At 40.4% G+C, this 26,428-nt stretch overlaps 1 protein-coding gene across 2 annotated transcripts in view; it reads right to left on the reverse strand.

The window, feature by feature from the left end:
- Positions 1-26,428, reverse strand: part of ECT2L (epithelial cell transforming 2 like) — a gene marked incomplete at both ends in the record, with an annotated part of 51,896 nt that overhangs the window by 408 nt on the left and 25,060 nt on the right. Inside the window, 12 exons of one of the 2 annotated variants that reach the window (XM_084227881.1) lie at positions 765-937; positions 8,852-8,940; positions 10,551-10,616; positions 11,625-11,781; positions 11,882-11,955; positions 13,724-13,871; positions 14,990-15,204; positions 17,396-17,482; positions 20,431-20,556; positions 22,183-22,286; positions 23,880-24,062; positions 25,905-25,997. In XM_084227881.1, the coding sequence (XP_084084007.1) occupies positions 765-937; positions 8,852-8,940; positions 10,551-10,616; positions 11,625-11,781; positions 11,882-11,955; positions 13,724-13,871; positions 14,990-15,204; positions 17,396-17,482; positions 20,431-20,556; positions 22,183-22,286; positions 23,880-24,062; positions 25,905-25,997 (1,515 nt within the window). The remainder of the gene's footprint in view (positions 1-764; positions 938-8,851; positions 8,941-10,550; positions 10,617-11,624; positions 11,782-11,881; positions 11,956-13,723; positions 13,872-14,989; positions 15,205-17,395; positions 17,483-20,430; positions 20,557-22,182; positions 22,287-23,879; positions 24,063-25,904; positions 25,998-26,428) is intronic. The other variant, XM_084227882.1, reaches the window with a different exon arrangement.

Here is a 26,428-nt window from a genome sequence, read left to right on the forward strand (position 1 = left end):
CAGGAGGAGCTGGAATCAGTAAAGGTCATTTTTAATAGTGATTCTAGATAGAAATGCTGGGAACTAGACATGGAAAATCTTGGTGTGAGGACCAATGACAGAATTAAGCCAATTTAGCAGAATACCCACAATCTATAGGTTACATAACAGTGTTTTGACATGGGACAGAGATGATTTAGGGGAACTGAAAGGAGACATTTCATATACTATACCAAACGGTTATAGGTAACTAACCCATTATACCTGAGTTTGTCCTCTGTGTAAATATTCCTATACTAAGTACCTGTTTTTTTTCTCAGGCTCAGATTTTAAAATGAGATTATTGAGCAGCTTTCTTGAGATGAGTTTCTCCAGTGAGATCTTGGTTCCAATTTTAACCTTAACTCCTTCACACAGTGAAAAATGCTGGAATGTGAAGTGTTATATTCAGATTGTCTGGCCTAACAAATACAGGAAAGATACAATGTGAGCATAAGACTGTGGCACTTCAAAGAACTATGATGTGGAGTCATGCCTCCTGTGATTTTGAAAGATGTTCCTAATGTCTACGGTGTGTGTCTGACAATGCCAGTAGTCTTTGCAGTATTTCAGAGGTGCTGGGTGGAAGTTTACAGTAATGAAGTCCTAATATTGGGGGAACTATTTGCAAACAGGCCAATTATGGTTCTAGACTTATTCCTACTTTTCCATGTATTAATTGTTAGTGAGCTTTATATAATACACCTTTCTAAATACTTAACTCTTAGGAGGAAAAGCATACATACACTTGGAATCTGGAATATCTTCAATGAGTAAACTATGCAGGGCCACTGATGCGATAAACTGGTAAGTTGATTTTGAACTTCTTTCAAATGGAGTATGAGATGTGCCCCGGCTGGAAACAAGTAGGGCATCGTTGAAGAGGAAGAGACTGAGGTCTCGGGTATGTTCATAGAGCCTGTGTTATGATGGAGAAGAAGCAGTTTTAACAGGAGCACATGTACTTCCATATGTGCTCGCACACAATTCAGCATCACAACAGGCCAATAATCGAGACTTTGCCCCCTTTGCAAGGCTCGTCCAAGTTCTGGGAACGATTTTCCTCCTGGTGTGAAGACTTCCTCCTGTGTCTCTCAGACCAGTACTGTGGGTGGGCCTCCAGTGGCCTGATGGATGGTTTGAGCTTGCCCGTTGAGACAAGTATTCTGTCAATGTGGGGGAAAGGAATGTTGAACCTGTCTTCCTTTATGACATAGATGATGTTAAAATTGTGTTTTTAGGCTAATGTCACATTTGGTATTTTGTGTTTGGTATGTTTGGCAATCTGGAGAAAATAAGTTTTGCTTAGTCTTTAAAATTTACAGATGGGGGCGGGAAAAGCAGAACCAATGTGGCATAAGGTCAAGAAAAGCATTGCACTTGCTATGCATAAAATAGGAGAATTTCTAATTTTGACTGGAGGGCAAAGGATCATCAATATGAAAGGGTTAGAATTAAGTAGCTCTTCATTTTCACTGTGGTTGCTCCTACGGTGAATTGTGGGCATATTTATAGATGGGCAAAATTTTCCCCAACCACCATCCGTTCTCATTTGCTTTTTTATTGTGGGGTCCAAGTTATAGGTTTCTCTGTACTCTAGCATCAAGTGATGATAAGGAGGAACTTGGGAAGATGCACCACACCCCTAAGTGTAACAAGCTTGATATTTTGATGGAGAGTAGCCAAAGTTTGTTTTCTCTTAGAAGCATCAAGCAAACCTCAGGAAATTAAGGAAGGTAGTCAACTTACTGACTTTTGTCTTCACCATCGTTGTTCAACTTTTAAATACTAAGTTTAAGTCCACATACAGCTTTACATAAATGTTAATATTAATCTGTCCTATTGCCTTTTTTGTGTGTACTTTCATCACTTCACTTTTTGCTTAGCTTTCTCCTCCCTCTACTCAGGTCACCGACAGTACTGAACTGGTACCTATCTTTCCATTTTTTTTAACCAGTTCAGGTAGTCACACATATGTACATATTTGCACATCTATTTATAAATAGGTTGCCATTACTTTACAAAAATGGTAATAGTCACACCTTTTCTTGCTTTTCTCCTTTAGCAGTGGAAATCACTGAGCTAACTGGTATGACTTTCATTCTTTATCATGGGATGGATGGACCATCCATTCATTATTCAACTCTTGTGCTTTTGTTGGGAGTTCCCCTTTTGGTGGACATTTGTTTAGAGACTTGAGTCTCTACTAGCTTCTTCCCTCTCTCTCACCCTCCTTTCGTTTGTTCTTTATTGTGAATGTAAGCAATGTTGGAATAAACTCATCCTTACTTGTGAACAAATTCCTTACATGTACTCTTATTTCTATCAGGCTTCTTGAGGTTAGAACTGATTGAAGGATCTGTGTATTTTTTCAAAGACTTCCAGATTGTTCTCCATTAAGTTGCTATAAATCACATTTGAATCCACTTTATTTGATAAATGCTCTGACTTACACATACTGCAGATGTTAATGCATATCTGAATTAACCTGGAAATTTTGCTTAGATGTAAATTCTTAGTACAACCAGAGCACCTGAGCTATATTTCTAACAAGCTCTCCAGTAATGCTGCTATGCTGACCACACACTGAATAGTGAGGCACTTACGTCATTTATTAGTCAAAACTGTGCCTGTTTGCTGGCAAAGGATTAGGTCAGGGAGGTAAACATTTTCAACATTGCTGAGCTTCAGGCTCAGCTATTTGGAGAGTGTTTGAAAGTGCAGATTGTGGTAAGCCTGTGGATTGCAAGTGTGTGGCAGGCAGTGCTCACACGACCACTAGAGCCAGCTCTTCCTTTTTCAAAATTTTCCCTGCTCTGTGGTTATGACTTTGGCTAGAAAGAGTGGTGTGCTTCGCATTTTCTGATATCTCTTTGTAAGAAATAATGTTCTAAATGAAACTGATAGAATTTTCTGATAATAATGGATATATGGAATGAGGGATAAAAGAGGAAGCATAAAAGACAGACATGGACTCTGAGTGTGATGGGCTGTACGTGATAAATGGCCATTTAACAAGGGAAAGAGCTGCACCTATATTCTTGCCCCTTTCCTTGGCAATTATTTCTCCTAGCATAACAAGTTTAGGAAAATGTTTAAGACTCTAATAAAACTTTGCTGTTTTATCTGCAGTATCAGGGAATGTGACGACAAGGTGGCTTTGGAGGGGCTGCTGGATTTGATAAACATGTTCAGTTTTTTCCTTTGGAAGAGAACACCAAGAATGGAAGTAAATAAAAGTGAATCCCAGTTTTGTGACCCACTTGGACCTGGTGGTTATTGGCAGAGAGAAGGGCAGGAGCAGGCACAATAACTGGAGCCTGGAGTTGAGGTCACTTGTAATCTGAGGACTAGGAGCAGGACAGATAAACACACAAAGAAGTTTGTGTATCTGAATCTGGCTATGAGAGGGCTATTTAAAATATATATAAATCTGAGTTTTATTTAGGAAAAAAAAGCTTTTAAAAATCCATTTATTAAACTGAAGCCTCCAAATCTCCAACACTTCTCTTCCAAGGACAAAAAACACCAGAACAATTCCGCCACATATGCAAAAGCAAACCATTTTACCTTTCCTACTGATAGAATGGAGCAGCTGAAGTAGAAACTGAATCCTCAGGCTTCAGAAAATCACTGTCACATTCAAATGAATCAGCTCAAAGGGTAACATTTTTCCCCCTGGACTTGGATAGGATTTCTTTGCTTATTCACAAGTAGGTTAAATGACTCAGTAAAATAGGATAGGTCTATAGTTTAAATTCTTAATGCCAGTCTAGAGGTGTTTACATTAGCCAGTCCACAAGAAGTATTAGCCAGTCCACGAGAAGAACCCAACTTCTACAAACATAAAGATCTTTAAAAGGAATTTTCAAAATACAATCCTTGACAAGGACAACAACTGGCCACTGATTCTGTGAAGACCTGAGCCAAAACTTATCACCTAGCCCCGGACGCTCATAATCTGGAGATGGATCACAGGGTGAGAGCCAATTCAGCCAGAACTCAGTATCCCTAACAAGGCTGGGTATTTCCCTTTTCCCAGCACATAGTTACCCTTGGAAATTACTGTAGCTCCCTTTGGGAAAGTCCAAAGTTTACATTTTGGTAGTGTAGTAGGGCTTCCCCCAAGAGGCCCAAGGGTCTGAGAAGTGATGGTTCCATCACTTCTCTGTGACTCAAGGACACACCACTATCCACCAGTCTGAGATGGTTCCATTTTTACACCATTGGCCAGACCCCATTGCAAAGAGAAAAAAAAAAAAAAAAACAATAAAAAAAAAACAATAAAAATTGGCACATCTAAAGTCACAGAAATCTAATTGGTATTTCTGAAAAAAAATAATACACCAATTCCAAGGTAACAATGTATTATAAAAGCTTGATAAACTGAAACTGGTGCACTTTATCCACGGAAGGACAAATGCCTCCAAATGTCCTGGCTCTAAAATGATGCCATGACCTCATCTCTACCCCAGAGAAAATTTTTTCATTTATAGAGCAAATGTTTGTTATTTATATGTCACAGATCTTATTTAGTAGTAATTTCTTTTCTCAGTAATTGATGTTACTTGGGAGTTTATGAGGACGGCTTATTTCATCCTTCCACCTGCTGGGCTAATAGGTGACAAGAGAACTGAGACCTGGTGTTGAGTTCCAGACCAGCACTTACTAGTCCCATTGGACAACTTAAGTTCAGATTCCCAGCATAATATGGTTCCAGTCCTACCTGCCTCACCAAGCAGAGTTCCTCTAAGTAGAAACCATGGGTGAAAATTATGGGAATGGTATTTGTTGGGTTTTACGTGACTTTCTAAAAAGACAGAGAACAAGATTACAGGCTAAATATTCTATGATACCTTTTGGAATATGCAGCTATTTTCCATTTACTTTTACATACTATATAAAATGACATTAATTGACAAATTATTGAGATAGTGCCTATTTAAATATAAGTGTACCTCATAACTAGAATATAAAGGAATCTAGTACTCCCCCATTATCCTCAGATTCTCAAATGTACTCTCTGTTCAAATAATGAAGAAAGAGGTCTAAATTCCAGTAAGTGAAGGTTTTTCTGGGTGCACATGTAAAGAGCTTGAAAGGCATTGCTTCTATTCACATAACAAAAAAGAAGCTGAGGGCCTCCCTGGTGGCGCAACCTATGAACCTATTCACAGCCACTGCAGCATGAGTTCAATCCCCAGCCAGGGAGCTACCCACATGGCACAGCAGACCTCTCCTGACTCATCCCCTGCTCCCCTCTGCAGTGTATTTCAGTCAGTCTGCCTGTTCTGTTCCCCACTCTGTCTCTGGTGAATCCTCTCACCCCCTCACACCTCTGGCCTATACCCCAGTTCTTGTATGCATAAATAAGTAAATCTTTAAAAAAAAAAAAAAAAAGCTGAAAACTCAGAATCAACATCTCTTCTTAGATCCAAGGTAAACAATCACCCCACAAGCTGGAGACATAGGGATACAGAGAATTTTACTGGAAGCAGAAAGGGGAACCAGCGACAGTAACACTATTTCAAGGATAATTGACTAATTGCTAGAGACTGCGTGTGAGGGAGTTTTTGGGGTTTTTTTTTAAGAGATTAAAAACTCCCAGAGGCTTAGCCTCAGGGATTCTCCCCCCACCCCTCAACACTTGTATGAGTTAAAACTTGGGAGTTCCATAGGTTCTCACTGAAGAGCTAAGAAAAATCCCTTCATTCTTGCCCATGGGAGAGAAAAAGTGCCATTTTGAAGCATGCACAGAGATTTCTGTTCTTAACAAAGCCTGCCCTCAAGGGAAATGTACCAGAACTGGGCAAACACTAGGGAAGAAACACCCAACTCCAGCTCTCTCTGGCCTTCCCAACACACTTTAGAGAAAAATAAAAAGCTGAGGAGCACTTTTGAAGGTCATAGCTCAGGGGCACAAGCTCACTAAAAAGTGAGCCTTAATCATAGGACTCTTCTCCCTACAGTCTTACAACCACATCAGTGGGGGATCTTTTTAATAATAAGGGCTTAGGGCCTCCCTGGTGGCACAGGCAACCGGTTGAGCGCCGCACTGTGAAGCTGTCTGCAGCCTCTGCAGCGCGGGTTCAATCCCGGCCAGTTGGCGAGAATCTTACATGGCACAGCAGACCTCTCCTGTCTCACCCGCTGCTCCCCTCAGCAGTGTGTTTCAGTCCATCTGCCTGTTCTGTTCCCCGCTCTGTCTCTGGTGAATTCTCTCACCCTCCCACGCATCTGGCCTGTACCCTAGTTCTTATATAAAAATAAATATTTAAAATGAAAATAATAAGGGCTTAGAACTGGGAAAAAAAAATGAAGGTTCAGGGTCTAGTTAAGGATTTAATAACGAAAATGGGTGAGAAACAAACAAGGACACATGAAAAAATTGTGGCCTCTGACACCACAATAACAAACGGTAAACATAGGCTAACATCTAGCCAGTTAAACAAAACCTCACTACCCCAGTTCCTTTAAGCCAATACATCATGTTTGGTTTCAACAAAAAATTATGAGGCATGTTAAGAGGCATGAAAAGACAAACTAAGACATCAGAAACAGACTCAATATGGATTTATGAGATCAAGAAATTAAAATAACTGTGATAAATAAGAACACTAATGGGAAAATTAGACAATGTGGAATAATAAATGGGTAAATAAAACAGTGATGGAAACTAAGAAGTCAAAATACAAGGAATCTGGGCCTACCCTGGTGGTGCAGGCAGTTGAGCACAGTGCTGTGAGGCTGTCCACAGCCTCTTTAGCACCTGTTTGATCCCGGCCGGCCGGTGAAGGTCCCACATGGCGCGGCAGACCTCTCCTGTCTCACCCGCTGCTCCCCTCAGCCATGTATTTTGGTTGTCTGCCTGTTCTGTTTCCCTCTCTGTCTCTGGTGAATCCTCTCACCCTCCCACAAATCTGGCCTGTACCCCTGTTCTTGTACAAATAAAATAAATCTTTAAAAAAAAATAAAAGAAATCAAAAACATTTTAAGATAAATTAATAATGCCTTTGACAGACTCACTGGTAGACTGGACAAGGCCAAAGTAAGAATCAGTGAGCTGGAAGATATATCAATAAAAACTCACCAAACTATAAAGAAAAGAGAAAAAAGACTTAAAAAAAAAAGGGAGCAGAATATCCAAGAAATATGGGACAATTACCAAGGTGTAACATATGTCTAACAGGAGTAGCCAATGGAGAAGAAAAAAAGAAGGAATAGAAAAAAATGTCTAAAGTAATAATGACTTAGAGAACACCAAACAGCATTAATACCAAAAAAAATCTATACCTATACATATCACGTTCAAACGCCAAAAAATCAGAAGCAAAGAAAAAAAATCTTAAAAGAAACCAGACAACAAAACAATTTCCTTACCTACAGAGGGACAAGAATTGTATTGGAGTTCTCTCCAGAAACCATGCAGAAGAGAATGAATGGGAAAATGTTAAAAGAAAGGATCCTCCATCCTAGAATTCTGTAGCAGCAAAACAGTCTCTCAGTAGTGGAGAAATACTCTCTCAGACAAACAAAAATAGAGGGAATGTATTGCCGGCTGGCCTCCCTAGGAAGAAATGGTAAAAGAAGTTCTGCAGAAAAAAGGAAAATCAGATTTGTCAGAAACTTGGACTTACATAAAGAGTGTTTTAGAATGAAAATATGAAGCCAAAATCTAATAATCCAAAATTGAAGCAATCCCTAGCATGACTCCTATTACACCAGTGTGTTTAGAATGGCTAGTTCGGTCACTAGTTTTCGTCCATCACTGTAGGTCTTTTCTATTGCTACTGGTCAAAAACAACAAAATTAATAAAACAAAGCCATGATGAGAAATCAACAATTGTGTAATTTGAATTTCATTTAAAATCCACTCTAGGTGGAGATAAGAGAGGAAGGGATTTCTTTCTCTCAACTCCCCTCATCCTGTACCTTTGGAAGTATGTCACTAAAATATTCATTGCAATAACAGACAAGACAATTTTTATTTCTCTATTTTTGGATTGGACAAATTAAAGGAGTTAATTTCTCTCCATTTGGTTCTACTTGTTGAGTTGTCACCTTTACCATTAATTTTGACAACATAACTTGGCTACAATTTTCTAAAGCAAACTAGGGCCCTGTCATAAATAAAATCATATTGGAACACAGCCATGTTCATGCATATATTATATTATTTACCAAGATTGTATTTTTTGTTATGCAGTGTGTTGTTTTAGTACCTGCTTTTTTGCTACAATGCAAAGCTAGGTGGTTGACACAGAGACCATTTGGCCAGCAAGACCCAGAGTATTTATGAACTGACCCTTTACAGAAAAAAATTTGCCCATCTTGTTCTAAAGGAGGAAATGAGGTGCTGGTTTATGGAAACTGGCACTCTCCCATCTTTTGCTCTTACACGACAGTGAGCACTGTGCAAACCAGATATGCTGATACTTCAACCCAATAATGGTTTTATGGTGAGACTTTAATGCTGACTTCAATAACTATCTGAGGACAGTGAACTGGGCTTCTCTTTCTTATAACTGAGTTCAGTGGTGTCATATCCCATAACCCTTGGATCTCCTCCCTGTAGGAAAGTAGCCAACCTGCAGAATACCTGCTAATGTAGAGTTTGTGGAGTTGGCAGAGACAATGTATTTTCTCCCTTTCTACCCAGTAACTGCCTGGAATAGCGATAAAGTGCCTTACTTTATCTCAGAGGTGTATGTGAATAACTTTTCAGTTCAACACAAAGATCTGTCATAACCCACAATGTGTCAGACTTGGTACTGGACACCAGGTACAAGATGAGTAAGGCATAGTCATAGCTGTAGCATAGTCAAGTGTTTACCTTAAAGAGAAATATATATCCTTGTCACAACAGTGAAGTTGGGCTACATCTTGGACCCCAATAAGATATCTGTTTACTTCTGATAAAGTCTACGAAATAAGAAAAAAATAGAAACACAATTTTTAGAAAATAAAAAAGTTCCACTATCACAGAAATGCTTTTATATACTAGCATATATAGTTAAGGAGTAAAACTCAGTCAGTTATGAAAAAGTGGATGTTTTCATTGTTTATCAAACAAGTTTTCTTTAGGAGACCACAGAGTTGACAATGAAATCTCTTATGTTCATTTGTGTGTATGACCTAATTTTTAAAGCTACTGAAATTATTATTTTATTTGTAAGATCAAAAAGTGGGGTGGGCAGCCTACCTGGTGGCACAAGGGGTTACGTCTCAGCACTATGAAGCTTTCAGCAACCACTGCAGCAGGAGTTGGATCCCAAGCCAGGGAGCTACCTACATGGTGCAGCAGACCTCTCCTGACTCACCCACTGCTCCCCTCAGCAGTTTATATCAGTAGATCTGCCTGTTCTGCTCCCCACTCTGTCTCTGGTGAATCCTCTCACTCCCCCACCTCTGGCTTACACCCCAGCTCTTGTATGTATAAATAAATCTATATTTAAACAAAGTGGGGTGGGGTGGGTAAGAAGGGATGTATCAAGAAAATGAATAAATTGTTACAAATTAAGAAGTGAGGTTCTTATATTGATCTCAGTAGGGAGATACTCACTTCATGTGAACAGTGACCCAGAGATCAAGTTCTGTGGACTCCATGAATTCCAAGATTTGCGACTTTATAATCCAATTATACTCCACACTTCTCTTACCCTATTAAAATGTAAAGATCTAAATTCTGACAAAACAACTTCATCTTGCCTTCCCAATTTGAGAAAATAAATATAAAATCTCTAGTCCATTGATACTTTAGTTGAATATGTTCATGTATTAATCTTTTTGTATCCACCTGCCACCAGAAGACAAGTGAGCCGGAGCTGGTACCTCATGGAGCGCCCAGTCTGATGAACAAAGCATTGCAATTAAATGTGATGGCGATGTTTTAGATGCTGCAGAATACTTAGGAAGGGGCAACTCAGCTGGACATGTTGGGGAAATACTACAAGGAAGATAATTGAATTTTTAAAGGAGGAATAGGAGTTTATCCAGTGGAGTAAGAAAGGAAGGCAACTTCCAAGAAAGGAGCCTGAATAAAGCACAAATGTGTGATGAGAGGCCAGTGTTACTGGGGACTTCTTGAGTAGATCTGTGGGGCTTGATCATGAAGTGGTTGGCAAAGCAGTAAGAGAGAAGGTAGAGTGATAGCCTATAGGTAACAAATAGCTAACAGAGGACTTCTAAAATTTCTTCAGATATCCTCAGTGTACAGGTACCAGGTACTATGTGCAGGGAGAGAGAAAACAATAGAAGACACAGCCTCTTTCCTCAAAGCAGGTCACGATCACAGAAGCAGCAAGCAATGAGTTAAGACTACAGAAGGGTTATAGGCTGGTGTAAAACCCACTTGTGCCTCTTTTCATATAGCATCCCCACAGATAACAAGGGTATAAAGTGTGATGCTTGGAGGCACCTGGCACACAGCAGGCATTCAACAGATGTCAGCTGAATGACATCTGGATGTCTCTGTGGCCAATGACGTGAAGTTACATTCATGAGCATGAGATAAAGTACATCAGAATACATACAGGACACCCCCAGATGATTCTCTGGATGTCTGACAGCTGGTCCTTCATACTGGCATTTTGTTTCACCTAGAAAACAAAGTGACTTCAGGTAAAGTAAAATTATGAGACTTTTATACTTAAAAGAAATAGATTTTAAAATATCTATGGCACTTGATTTACAGTTCCATAGTTTTATTAACTATAATTAAAGCCTTCATCTTTTGTACACAATGTTATAAAACAAAGCAAGGGATCTGAACGTGGGGTCCCCTGTCCCCTTTGTTCTTGGGAATGCCCTGGTGCCCAGAGTTCCTGCTTGTCAGCTAGGTATAGGGTCAGGCAGGGGCCTCTCACCAAGGGCAAAAGTCCAGGTATGAGGAACATACTGGGAAACCTGGCCCCTGGTCACTCCACCCCAGCTTACATCCCTGATTCTGTCCCCCACGCATGTACACTCCCTAAGTTCTTGCCCCTTGTACCCGGTTCCAATAAATACGAGTCTGCCTTTGGATGGGGCTGCACATTGCATCCCTGTGTGGCCCCTCTAAGCTTCTCGTTGCTCCACATGGACTCTGAGTAATCTTTCCCTTTTTCCGCACCACTTCCAACACTGCCCCCCGGAGAGGAGACATCCGACTCTACTAAAACAGCATCTCTAGGGCATTGCTTGTATGTTTACATGCAGCCCAAGCGCCCATGCAGGACGCACAGGACAGTGCTAAGGCTTCATAACTGCAGCACTGTGCTCCACGGTGCTCAGTTTCTTGCTGTGTTTGCTGAGGAAGAAAAGCTGACTAGTCAAGTCCTTTCAGAAACAAAGGATTTTACACTTTGGGTTTTTTCCTTTTATTTTTCTAGAAAAAACAGTCCAAATACCCTAGTCTTCAGACTTGCATGTTGGTAAAGGCTCATTGTTCTATCTGGAAACATCCTGTCTCATGGTGTTTGGCTTAGGTTTCCCTTGTGCCCAAGATCCCTGAGCACAGTTGGGGGAATACATGACAAGAGGAGAAGGCAGTTCAGGATCTTTGAGTTCGAGCACCCTGAAAGCATTGTGATCTTTTTAAAGGACATACATTCTTAGCAGCAACCAACCTGATCTATGTAACCTTTATATTTTTTGATCTGGTCAATTGCAGTTGTCAAGTCCCCACGGTCAACATGTTCCGCAGGAGTATGAAGCTTCAGAGCGTAGAGAAGATTAAGATATTCCTCGAATCTTCGGGATGGGTACAAAAGCAGCTCCGGCAGGCTGTAGGAGGCAGAGAAGGGACCTTAGTCTCTTTCCGAAGGTCAGACAATGCCCTGTCCTTGGGGAGTCGCAGCTGCCCTGTCTCACCCTCACCACTTACCTCAGCATCTTGGTAGCAATGGTCTTATCATGTCTCTTCAAGAAAGCACGGAATGATGGTGTCATCTCTCTGCTCTGAAAAGTGAGTGTATTGTCAGAGCTTTGCTCAACAGAACAGTGCTCCCAGCAAACATGAGCTCAGAAACACTCAAGGGAAAAGGCCACATGCAACTCAGATCAGTATTATTAGTACTATTGGTGCTTACTAATATACTAAATAGTGTATTGTTTATACCATGGGACTAATCCTAGTCACCGAACCTAATCAGTATAGACAAATGAAAAGGGACTTTGCTACTAAGGTGGCCTGGCTTCAGTTTAGAACTCTAATCTAATACTGTGTAATCCTTTGTGCTCTTGTCAAGTTATTTAACTTCTCTGAACCTCAGTCTTTTTGTGCATATTTCACCTAATTCTTGTGGTGAAGAGGAAAAACTCTATCCATTAAGTACCTGTCACACAGTAAAAGTTATTTCCTTAGCATAAAAATCTATCAATGACATTCACCTGTAATACTGCTGGTATTATTATTATTAAAAGGGCTCCACTGTACTTAATTGCTGTTATTGTTGGGGAGGTTTTTTTTTTCCTGAGGTGACTGATTTACAATATTGAATAAGTTTCAAATGTACAGTTTTATGCTGTAACATCTCTGCTTCCTACATTGTAGTGTCTACCAAAAATCTAGTTTCCATCCACCACTTTACTCACTGATTCACCCACTACTTAATATCTGTTTTAAAATGTATTCATCCATCACCATTAGCCAAGAAGCGCCCTCATTTTTCTCAGAACATGCCTAAAAGATGCCAGTAATACTAATGTTAGAGGTCAAACATTGACTGATTTCAAAGATACTTATTGTGTATGTACTTAAACACACGCCCTGTGCTAGCAAAATAGATATTATTATTACCCATAAAATTTTGGCACCAATTTGTTTCTGATAATATGTGACACTTTGCTCTAATTCATGTCACATTGAATGAGAAATATGATCATGTATTTGAGGCTCCAAAGGAAAGGAAGCCCCTGGGGGACTCTTGACCTCCAATATCTTTTCTCCTCCACTCAGAGATGGGGAGACTCTGGTGGAAAATGTGACTGGGTGCAAGTTGCCTTATTCACACAGGCCCTGGGCCTCCATGTAGACAGCAAAGTGGACACAGTGGACGCTGGCAGTGCCATACCTCACGAGGTGGCCTCTTCTGCTACACTGCTCATGCAGCTTGGGGAGGGAAGAAAGGAGGATCTTAGTACTATCAACAGAGATCCCCACAAGAGAAACAAGTGATCCTGGGGGAGTTGAACATTCCTGCTCAGCGAACATGGCATGTGGCACAATAAGGGAAATGGTTTATAATGGACTCAGTAAGGAATAGAAAACATTCCCTATCCCCCAATAAAGTTTCACAGATTGAGTGTCCTTATTCTAAGAAACATGAATTATACATTCCTTTTCTCCCTAAGAGAACTGAACTCATCACAACCACAAAGGACAAAAATGACTGAGTGAATTCAGAGCACACAGTCTTGCTTCCACCTGACAAATACTTTTGTGTACCTGAGCCACAGACTATCTGGGGCAGAGGAAAGTCTGGCTGTTTGTAGGAGGATGAGTTCAGTCCAACAACCAGCTCCTGGGATCAGCTGCTGTCAAGCTCTGTGCTAGCCCCTGGTGACACAGAATTAAATACTTTGAGCTCACAATAAGCTGGCGATCTGACATGACGAGCTGGGAAGAAATCTTCCCTGTTAGTTCCAGCCCTTTGGATCGCACACAGAACTTCCTTTCATGCTCAGAAGGTCTAATGAATGCCTGGATGGGACTTCAATCATTTACCTTCTCAATAGTTTTCAGAACAACAGGGTAATTGTTGAAGAAATTGGTGTAGGTGTTCAACTGCCTTCCAAACTTGATGACTATTTCCCCCACGCACTGAGCTGGGCCCCACTGCTGTAGTCTGTCTCTCAGGTTATTTAGAAACTGCCTATGAGAGAGAAAAGCATGACTGTGAAATACTGGTCAGTGACAATCTAAAAATTTAAAAAATAAGTTTGTTATCATTAATGCAGCCTGTGTTTGCGTAGCTATCAATGGTGGGGCTCTTGTCAAATGGTTTGTCTCGACATAGAACCCTTCAGACTTGATAGGGAAGAAGCTGGGAAGTGAGGAGGTTGGCTGTGACAGAATCTCACTTCTGCACCTTAATGCCTGGAGTCAGCAAGCCAGCTGGCTGCCCCTGACCGGCCTATCCCCTCATCACCAGTCCCAAGGGTGGGTAAAGGGTTTTCACAGCCATGAGTAAGGCATTCCCAGTATCAAGCCCTGCATGCCATAAACCTTCACCTGCCTGTTTCTCTGAGGATCTAAAGTACAAGTCAGAAGAGACCAAATTCAACTGCTCCATTTTGTAGGCGATGGGGCTCACTGAGGGTAAGGGCCTTATTCCGAATTACCTAGAAGTTACTGGCAAAGAAGCACAAGCTCAGCTTGTCTTACTTTACAAGCAGAGCAAGTGATGACTTTTGTCTGCCAGCTGGTATATATTTGACACATACTGTTGCTGAGCTGACTCGCAGCCTACACAAAGCACCTTTATAACTTAATCCCATTAAACCCTTTGGTTTCAGTTCCCAACTGAACACTGCCCATTAAGACGGCTACGCGTGGTTCTCCTTCCCATGGCCTTTTGTATGAACAGGATATTGAATACAGAATCTCCAGAATATCTTCCCTGCCAAGCAACCTGGGGCCGGCAATTGGGGCTGCACCCCAGAACCTGCTCCAGAGGGACAGGGGTGCAGGAGCTGTGGGTGCCGTGATGGATGTGTACCTCTGGGAGGGGCCCGTCAGTCAGAGGGCAGGCCTGCAAAGATCCCCCAGGCCTGGAACGCCACTCCTACTCTGTGGCTTAGGTCTGAGCTGGGGTAAGTCCCTGCTCATCACTGCTGGTCACAGCCCGGAGGGAAGTGTCCTCTCTTCTGTGAGGTGATCAGGGTCCCCACGGAAGCAAAGAATGACTAGGCCTCTATACAGCTTTTGAAAAAATTGAGTGTGGATTCCTCCCACCTGATAAAGAATATTTTTAAAAATGACAGGGCTTACCTGTTGAGACTTAAAATGCGCAGAATATCAGAGAAAATGATCTGGATATTAGCAGCACTCAGAATTGCTCTGTTTGATGATAATGCTGCTTTCAGAGGCGTTACGTAAACATCTCTCACGATTTCCAGCATCTGCACATATTTTCTCTCGCTCTGTAAGAGTTCCCTGACAACTCCAGTTCGCCTTTCAGCTGAGTCCATCTGGAGCGTCCTCTCCTGTAGAAAAGCATTAAGAACTCCTAGGGAAAGCACAATGACTCTTCCCAGGCTTACAGCCTTAAAAAAGCCTGAGAGCTGGAGGAGAGAGGAATGGCAGTATCACCCAGCCCGGCGGTACTCTGCGGCCCCCTTCCTGGTTTGTGATATGCGGGTTGGTGGGAACCCCCATGGAAGACCCTGCTGACCCTCACTTGACCCAGGATCACCACCTAGCTCCCCACATCAGGCAGCCTGATGCCGAGGACTTTTAACCTTTTGTCCCAGAAGGGCAAATGGAGACTTTTTCCCCATCTTTCCATGAGAAGCCGTATTCAGCCTCAGGGGCTAATTCCGGCTATCCAATGATGAGACAGAGTCCTGTCTTCATGGGGGTGACCGTCTAGTGAGAAAGCCTTTGGGGCGCCCACTGTTGTGCGTTTTTCTACTTCTTCGTAGTGCTGATTATTGTACTGATTATCAGACTAAAGGACTGAAATGAGCTAGCCCTCTCATTAATTAATTTGCTCCCCACTCACATATGCTAGAACACTGAAGCCCATGCTTTTCTTTCTGTATTTAGGATCTGGGAACTCATCTCTCCCCTGAGTACCCCCATTGCCAAATGTCCCATGTTTTCTATATTTAAAAGCTCTGATTTGTTTTTTAATGCAGAGGGGAAAAATCATACACTAGTGTAAAGAAATTCCATACCCTATTATGTGTGTACGTTTATATATGGAGAAATTAATTTCTATTACTGGGACTGAGGAATTCTGTTTCTTTTATGTGCACTTTAAAAAGTTGAAAAATGAGCGGCTGTATAATGAAGACAATTATATTCCATCTTTTTTAATTTAAATGGTCATGCATTTGAGACTAGAACTATTAATACTCTAAACATAATTTCCTCTTTTGCCTCCAGCCCTAAGCTTACCCCACACTATCTCTAATTAAGTCTGACAATACTAAGTGTAATGCTATGTGATCTTTACCCAAAATAAGTCAACCAGTTTCACAAACTAAAATAAACTTCACTGGAAAAAGTAATTTAAGAGAAAAATCTGAATACTCAGCCCATTTGAAATATTATATAACATATTGTTTATTTAAATTTTATCTTTCAAACACAGTCTATATATAATGGTATATAATGCCTAGATAATGACTTATCTAATGAGTTTGAAAAACACATCTGTATCCCAGATGCTGACTTTGCAGTTAACAAGCAGCCCGTATTAAATATATATACAAAACATTGCAGCTACCCGACATTTGTAATCATTTTGACTTAAGGTTTGAGTTGTAAAAACCTTTCATTGTTTTCTTAAAACCACTATCCAGTGTTATTACCAAGAGTTGTATGAGATACTATCCTATCCATGCACTATGTAAGGCCCCTCCTCTGTGGAGATTCCTGGGGTAGATTTGGGAGTGACCCAAATCCAGGTCCGCCAGGCCCAGCACCATCTGCAGAGGGTGGAGCCCACCAGGGTATTGTGGGCTGAGAAAGAGCCAGGAGCCTGTGTTGGGATCTCAGAATACAAGTCTCTTTCGCTGGTCATTGTTTGATCTTAGAGAAGTCATCAACATTTCTACCTTTAGTTCTTAATGTATAAAATGTAATTACTTACATCTACCTTACAGGCTTCTGTGAATGAAACATGATAGTAAGTGAGCATGTGCCTTAAAGAAACACATGGTATCACAAGCATGCTGTGAGGACTTTGGTAGGTCAGGAACAAGCGTCTATGATCTGCAGCCACTTCCAGGCACAAGGCTTTCTAAACCAAAAGACAGAGCCCTAGAAGTTACTCTGATTATGCTCAGTGTTTGAAGTCAGAACATAACTTGGTGGATTGGTGAGAAACTGAAGCTTCATGTCCATGAGCCATTTCTTCCAATGTCATCCTTGCATCATGTTAGAAAATCAGAAGTAGAGTAGCGATTGCTCTTGTTCCCATGACACTATATCTCCATTCTCTTGGTGCCATTTCTTTCCAGTCCAGGGCTTATTCAAAAGAAAAATCTATCAGCTGGACTCCCTTCAATTTTATGTGGGGTTCCCCTCCCCCAAGGGAAACTGTCAGGAAAAAAGGAAAGCTACCCAGAAAAAAGACTGAAGGATGTTTTGTTTGTTTTTTATTTTGTTATGTTTTGTTTCTGTCAGGAGCAAAACAAATGGAAAATTCTTGTGTAAAAATTAGCTTACCAGCTTAACCAGCACCTCAAAATTTGGATCATTTTTGCTGAGACTTGACTTTGTGTCCTGAGGATTGTCTTCTAGCACACTTCTTTCCTGAGGATTAAATGCATACTGGATTACTTGGAGGTAGGTCTCGGCATTGCTGAACACCCTGTGCAGGCTGTGGAGATAGCCATAGGAGAGGCTATCTGCCTCGAGCGCTCACCACTTTGCTCTCTGGACACAATGACTTCAGTCCTTGACCAATTTGATGCTTCTCTTAAATTAGATTTGATGTTTAAAAATAAACCTTTAGCTTCCTTGTAACTACATTATACATAAGCAACTAAAGTCAAGTCAGCTCCTGTTTCCCCTGGGTTCCAGGGGAGCAATACAGCTATTAGCAACTCCTCACAGACATTCCTGGGAGATGGACTTCTGTCTCAGCTCTGCTCTGTCACTTGTCAGTTGACAACAAATAGGTTATTTTTTAAGATGCCAGAAGAAAAACTTCACAACACATTAAAAAATTCTCTCCTTCTTCACCTAACAAAATGTGTGTCAGAAACAATTCCAGACTTGTTAGTTTCCTCATTTTGATGTGGCTGATTCTTTCATCACTTCATCTTATTACTCGTTCTTGGGGCTTCCACACAAATAACCACATTTAAAAAGCAGCTGCATTTTCTAAAAACTTAACTCTGAATTGAAGTAGAAATAAGTAAAATATACAGTAGGTGGGAGAAAACAATAGCCACACCTGGCTGCCTGCAGAATCCCAGGGCCCCGGCTGGCCCTGGAGCAATGGTCCTGTGCTGGCATTAGCATTTACAATTAATGGCCATGACTGCTGCCCTTTCTAGTCCAAGATAAACCTACCCATGTGACACCTTGATATCTAGGGGTGAGGCTGGAAGGAAAACATGCATCAGTAACCAAGACTCCCTTTTTGTCTTACTCTCTTCAGGCAAAAACGATATTTTCTTTTGTCTCTGCCCCCACTTCTTGGGGTGTTTGAAGCCTTCCTATCAGAGCCCTGGTCCCAGACCACGATCTGGCCAGGGGGGTTCCCACCTGAGCCTGGGTGCTTCCCATCTGCTCTAGCATCTTTCCTATTGCTTATTTCCCCACATCAACCTGGCATGTACTTATATATATGCTAAGAAAAAAACCTACTTTGAATTCTGACAGTAATTCAAAATGTCTGAGTGAACACTCTCTTCTTTTCAAACAAACATTCTGATTATTTCTAGCAAGAAATGATAACTTCAGGGCCTCCGTGGTGGCCCAGCGGTTAAAATCTCAGTGTATCAAGTTATCAGCAGCCATTGCAGCATGAGTTCAAACCCCAGCCAGGGAGCTACCCACATGGCGCAGCAGACCTCTCCTGTCTCACCTGCTGCTCCCCTCAGCAGTGTATTTCAGTTGATCCACCTGTTCTGCTCCCCACTCTGTCTCTGGTGAATCCTCTTACCTGTCCACCTCTGGCCTGTACCCCAGCTCTTGTATGCATAAATAAAATAAATCTTTAATAAAAGAAAGGAAATGATAATTTCAACTGGTCTGTGGTGATACCACCAGTCAGTCATATAGGTAGACATTATTAATTAATTAAATGAAAATTACATTCAAACTGCCTGGGCCAAGACTAAGAGACCTGCAGACAGTACAGGACACAGTGAGGACCTGGGACCTCATCCCATTCTGCAGGCTCGCATGCACACTTGGGTGTTGGCAAGGACACCCACGCCACCTGGTTACTTTAGAACCTGTTTGCTCACACTGGGGCTTTGTTTCTGGCTCACCAGCAGCATTTTTTTTATATATATAAATTTTCCTTGGTAGATAGGAAACTCAAAGGAGGCTTCCTCCACAATTATGTAACTCAAGTCCATATAACAGCTCTCTTTCTACATATACACAGCTAATAGTTTCTGTTTCTGGGAAAACAGAACAGTGATCTATGAGAGTTTCCGAAAAAGATAGATTTAGGGATGGGACAGCAGAAAGCAGGGCAATGACCTACAAACGGTCATTGCTATCCATGGAAATGTGTTTATTAAGACTCCTTTCAGGGTGGATGCATGTCGTTTGAAAGAATAAGTCTTTTTAGCGGTTAGGAGTTAGACTAAGGTAACACCAGATGGGTGGGTCTGAATAACTAATAACTGCAGGGTCTTTCATTTTGCTGAGCAAGTTTGGGGTGGCCTGGCAGAGGGGATACTGCCACCAGCAGGGATACTGCCCATCCCTGCACTGTGTTATCCTCTAAAGAATTGCTAGCAAAGACTTCTAGAATATCAAATTAATAGGACAACAGATGATTTGCTGCTGGGGGAACTCAAATCGTTTCCTGCAAGCTCCATGGGGAGTTTATGTTGGATGTGGTATCCCAACTCTCAGATGATCAAAGATTGGTGATTTTTCTAAAAATGGTTCTAAAATACTCTAAAATAATGGTTCTAAAATAATAAAAATTGTTCTAAAATAATCATCTCTCTGAATGAAAATGCAATTTTCAGTGTATCCCGAATCCTGGTTATGTCATTTAACCAAGAATGTATGGTTTCTGAATATAGTACAGGCAGAATTACTTTTTTGCCACAAGAATTAGCTTCAAACACAATTTTTTAAAATATGGATTTGAATCTCAACAAAGAAAAGAAGAACTATTGTTAGTTGCACATGCACACACACACACACACACACACACAGCCCTCTCCTGGACTGCAAGTAGAATAAATATTCTCTTTAGCTCTTCTCAGAACACCACTAAATAAATGGCCAAACAAAATGCAAATATCCACCTCTTCCCCCAAGACTCAAATACCGTTCCTCTGGTCAACAAGGTGTAGCTTATGCTTCTGAGTTGCTTAAATGGCTACTCATATTGTGAAACTGAAAAACACCCTTTTTAATAATAATCCATGAAAATAAAGTTTTTAGAAGAAATGACAAGTTAAAGCTTTCCAGGTAGAATTATCACTATGGTTTATGAATTTCTTAACACATGTGTCTAACTACAGTAAAGCAACGACATGAAAATGTGCCAATAACTTTACCTTCATGAATAAACTGACTGTTGCTTTGGGGTCAGATTTTGTCAGAATAACATTTCCTTCAACATCTTCGGTCTTTTTACTACACTTCTTCAGTAGAAAATGTGACAAAAATTCCAGAGGTTTGTCCTGAAATACCCCCAAAGAATTCCTATTTAAAACATTCATCTGAAATACAAGTCCACAAAAGTGCAGCAGAAAAGAGAACATAATTTTTGGTAGTTTTAGGTTTTCTACCCAATTAATGTGTAAGTCCAGAAAACATAGTGATTATTATTCGATTAGTCGATATATGGGACATTCTACTTGATCTTAGTTCTCGGCTTGTTGTTGCAATCCAGTTAGGATGCTGTCATCTTATGGGAGGTCTCAAGATCTCTGGACCCAAAATGGCCCACATGGATCTCTTAGCGACGTGATGAAGGGAGACAGGAGGGCATCTTTGTTTTTCATGGGATAGAAGGCCTGGGTGATGCTACACAAGAGAATTACTGGGAACCATAGTCTGGGAGGCCCCTAAATATGCTTCCCTCTCAGATTATAGGTTTGAGCACCATCCAAATTATATCACATTATGTTATTTTTAAATAATTAGGTGGCAATAAGTACATTGGACACCAAATGTGTTTAGTAATTCTTTGGTGCTTCAGGAGACTATGTAGGATATTTCAAGGCCTCAGGGTCGCCCCCATGAACACCCCTGAAGTTTATCAGGGCCTTTATTTCTGGGCTGCCTGAGGATTGGCTAAAGAGCTGCAGAACTGGATCTTCAGAAAAGATATATCATGGGCAACTGCAGCGCTCAGACTCCGCTTTAGCAGCGTCTGCTAAACCTGGAGATGTCTGCTGCTTACCCCAGAAGCCAAGTGGAGAGCAGAACAGACACATGATAAAGAATGTGTGCAAAAACAGTGTGAGATTTACCCATAAAGTAGAATTACAACAGTGGAAAACAGGGATTTGCGCATCACTCCTTGGAACATTAAAGACTTTCTTCTTCTTCTTCTTCTTCTTCTTCTTCTTCTTCTTCTTCTTCTTCTTCTTCTTCTTCCTTTTGTTCTATGCACTTCTGTTGCTATCCTGGTCTCACCATCCCCAGAACCCGGAGCAGCATATTTCACTTCCCGTAGCCTTGCTCTCATCCTGGGTCAGGTGGGTTCTGTGTGCTGCCCCTTCTATACTCAGACTGACTTGGCTGGGAGAGCAGCCAAGATTTGGGACTGATGAAAATGCTTCTTCAGGCTTCCCCCACCCAGATTGCTGATTTGTTTGTTTCTGTGTTCTAAACCCTTTCTCTTTCATGGAAACTTCTTTGGCCTGCCTATTTTTTATGTCTGGTTTTATGTTTCCTCAGTTTTTCTCCCATGGTATTGTTTTAACTGTTGAATAATAACTGTCATAGTATTGTTTTCACTGTTCAATCATTTTTAACTGTTGAATAATAATAAAGAATATAAAACTATTCATAGGTTATTTGACAAATTCTCTCTGACTGAATTAATCTCAAGACACAAAATAATGCACAATGTAATCAACTTTTCAACAACCTAGAAGGTTTTCTTGTTTGTTTCTTTTGTGTGTACCTATTACATTTTTGGTCCAGAATCCCTCAGCTGTTGGTTTAACAAACTGTTGTATTCTCTGAGGAATTGTGTCCCCAAAGGGATAAAATGGTACAAAACAATAAACATAAACTAAAAACATATGTAAGTGTAAGGGCTTTTGTAGCTTGTTTTCTTCAAAATAAACACTTACAGAATTTTCTTTTGAGAGCTCTGTCAATCCATCTGCCAGAGTTTGTGCAATTTCTTGGTTATTCAGAATGTTTGCCATATTCATGGTATCAAACATAAACTGCCCTGTAAATATAAGGCCATATATTTTGCAATTAATTTATGAAAGATATGCGCTAAAAAAGAAAACAACTCATCCTCACAGTTGCTTTTTAGTAAATAAAGATGCAAAGAATAAGGATAAAAATTCTATTATGTCATGAGGATTATTTCCCATGATAAAAATGCAAAATGAGCAAAAGCAACTAAATGTGTACCATATGAAAAGTAGACATCCTGGCAAAGCTAATACTGTTTTTTGGTTGTTGTTTAATTTTTCTTTTTTTATTGAAGTAATATGTCAACATTATAAAAGTTTCTGGTACATATCATAATAAATCAGCATCAGGGTATATTACATTAAGTTCACCACTAAACATCCAATTCGGTCTTTCACCATACAACTGAGCAAAGCTGTTATTGAATGAAATTGATCAATTGGACAACAAGAACACATGAAATGAAACTTATAAGTTTAAATTGTATTTTCTCAATACCGCCAAAAAACCCTCTGTACTCTTTAACTTGGGCTCAAATACATACATACAAACACACATACACAAACATGTTTTATTTTTTTTTAATATTTTGAACATCAGAAGAAAGGAAGAAAGGACATGAGACATAGATACACAGGATTTGATCTAGAGGATGTTTTAGTTAGATGGGAAGAGTTAGTGAAAAATTGGATAAAGACTTAGTGAAGGGGGCTTATTTTCCCAGAAAGTAAAAACCAAAAACAAACAAAAAATAACCCAACTTCATTTAAAGAATAGACTGTTGTAAGTGAAGATCCATTTGACATAGAAAATTATTTCCAAAGGACACTAATGTGATAATTCAGTTGTGAGCATGAAGTATGAAATGGGAAAATACATTCAATAATGTCCAATAGGTTCAGCAGAGGAACAAGAAGCCTGTTACAAAATTATATGTCTTAGATAGCAGATAAATAGAACAGATATAGAACAATTTAAGTAATGTGTACTGTGGCCTAGGAGGTGCTTAACTTTTAGAGCAAACAAGTGAGAAAAGGGCAGAATTCTCTAGCTTAGCAAATAATTAAAAAATGGTAAAATCTCAGGCCTCCCCGGTGGCGCAGCGGTTGAGCGCTGGGTTGCGAACCTGCCCGCAGCCTCTGCGGCGCCGGTTCGATCCCCGGCTGCTCCCCGGCCACCAGAGGAGGGTCCCACATGGCGCGCAGACCTCTCCTGCCGCCCGCTGCTCCCCTCAGCAGTGTACTTCGGTCCTTCTGCCTGTTCTGCTCCCCATTCTGGCTCTGGTGAATTCTCTCACCCTCCTGCGCTTCTGACTGTACCCAGTGCATGTATAAAAACAAACAAACAAACAAACAAACAAACAAGTAAATAAACATGCCTCAAAAAAAAAAATGGTAAAATCTCAAAATACACCAGCTTTAGCATTTTGAAGATGAGTATATTTATTCTTAGTGGATATTCGTTCTATTTGAAAGGAGTTATTAAAATAAAGGGAATATAAAGTTTTACCAAAGATGTTCACCGGTCAGCTTGTCCTTGTGCCATTCCTAAACTGATATTCACTCTGAGTATGAAACAAACTTTACAATTAACTTGCAATAGAATAAGCAAAAGTTCTTACCTATCATCTTGCCACTGATGTTCTTCTGAAATTCCTTGAAGAGAGGACTTAACTCTTTCCTTACTGATTTCAAGGCATCTTCCAAGAAGTCCATGGAGCTGGTCCAAGTCTGCAGCTTTGATTGGCTGAAGTAGAGGGTGGGGGGAGTGCTTTCTTGACGTTGTCCCAGCCAGTCACTGAAAACTAACATTATTTTCTCCTTTTGTTATTGCAGACTTGAGCTCAGATGAAAATAGTCCCCTTTATGTTTAACATACAACGAACACTTTTAGATGTGTTTATCTCAGGCTATTGTCCTTTCTCATTAGAAGACTAAGACGAATACCCATAATCTGCTTTCAAAGGTAAATCAGAAATTTAAAAAGGACACAATGAATAATTTCAAGTACCTAGCTACTCTCTGATAGATAAGTGTGGGATAGTATATTTGAAATAAAAAAAAATAGCCGCTGGATTTTTACATTGGGGAGCAGATTAGTTATCTAAGTGAGAATATACTACTTTCTCCTTAATCCTAAAAATGAAAAGACAAGAAAACTCTTCTGTCTGCTTTCCCTGTCAAACCATCCAAAGTCATCCCCATTGTAGCCAACCCCTTATCTTTCTTACAGTGTATCAGTACTCAAGCTGTTGTCTTTTTCCGTAGATGTCTCTAGATGACTGCAGTGGGTGCTGAGGGCTTCTGTCCTTGAAAGTCAACTGCTGAATGACTCAATGCCTGTTCAGTTTGATTTTTTGTGTTAAATAAATATATTGCCTTATTTGCCCCATTTTTATTGAAAAATGTGAAAATCTTTACAACATGTTCTTCTGGAAGTACAATAAGAAGAGAGGGAAAAGAAGATGAATAGAGGAGAAGAGACAAAAGTAAAACTGTTCCGTTTTACAAACCGCAGTGTCTGTGCCCTGCTTCACTCTGCAAGGTTGAATCCTTTCTCCACAGGACAAATATGCTGTCCTTTAGAGAGCTGCTACATAAACTGGAATTAATGTGACTTCTGCTTGAAAACTACATTAGGTCAGTGTGATTTTTTGTTTTACCTACGTGGAATCTTCTCCATTACAAGATTCCAATCAGGCCAGCTTCTTCCAATTTTTAAAGGCTCTTGGGGGCCTCCCTGGTGGTGCAAGGGGTTAAGACACAATCTATGAAGCTATCCACAGCCACTGCAGCACAAGTTCGATCCCTGGCCAAGGAGCTACCCACATGGCGCAGCAGACCTCTCCTGTCTCACCCAATGCTCCCCTTATTTCAGTCAATCTGCCTATTCTGCTCCCCACTCTCTCTGGTAAATCCTCTGATCCCCCACACCTCTGGCCTGTACCCCAGTTCTTGTATGCATAAATAAATCTTTAAAAAAAAAAGGCCCTTGGCAAGTGGGATTAGAGAAACAAATTCATATAGTTCCTATATCACCCCAGAGGGAGGGGAAAATGGTGTTACTCTAGCAAAACAGGTTGGTTCCCTTGTTGCCCCATCAATGTTACAATTTGATCCTGTATTTGTATAGGATCCTATATTGTATATTTGATCCTATATTTAGATTGTATTCATTTCTACATCCAAATGAAATTTTACTGTCAGGTATATTTTACTTTTGACTGTTTTTCCTGTCATTATAATACTACCAAAAGGGAACCTGAACAAATCTCTTCACCAGCTCTTTATAGCTACAATTGATTTTTTTTTTCAAATGTACCCATTTTGATTATATTGTACCAAGAAAAATTATCCTTTGTACTTATTTCTCTAGATCAGCAACTACAATCTTTAACTATTAATAACAAGATGATGTTTTCAATAGTCTTTGTGAATAATGGCTTGAAGCAAATATGTGCAATAAGTAATCCCCTTCTAAACAAATAACTAAGTGATCAGAAAAGATCTCATCCCTGACAGGGAAGGAATGAGAGACAGTGGCTGACATCAACCAGAACCAATATTACCAGCTGTGCTTTGTCTTTCAGTGATCCTGGAGCTGGTGATGTGCCTGGGCATGGTGGCCAGTCCCCATAAACACTTACTGTGTTGGTAGGAGCCAGTTGCAATCCCCATGGGGGCCGTAAATAAAGTGCCAGTTAGTTGAGACAGCTGAGAAAGAACTTCTATTCCAGCCTCTGCAGTCAAAAATACTTTGATTAGTTTTCACAGGGTTTGCCATGGAACAGTTAATTTTTACTTAGGAGCACTAATGATTTGCCCAAGAAAGGTCACTAGCAATTCTCATCTTCAAGTCAAATCCTTCCTGGAATGGTCCATAACCACTTTAGAGTTCACCCATAACCCTTCATTTATGAGGACTGAACAACAGGGTGCAGAAAGAGGGCATAATATTGGACCCGATGCTCTTTTTCAAACTTGGAATAATCAGGCCAAAGAGAGGTAAGTCTGCATAAATTTGTTAAAATAGCCTGACTTAAGGGAGAAGTTTCATTTTAAGAGGATAGTTTTAAAACTGGGAAACATGGAGAGTAGCTGCAAAACTGTTAACGCTATTACATGCCATGTCCAAAATTTAGCATGGCATTGATTTTACCCCTTTATCAGT

The sequence above is a fragment of the Talpa europaea genome (assembly GCF_964194135.1).
Source record: "Talpa europaea genome assembly, chromosome: 2".
Taxonomy (NCBI): domain Eukaryota; kingdom Metazoa; phylum Chordata; class Mammalia; order Eulipotyphla; family Talpidae; genus Talpa; species Talpa europaea.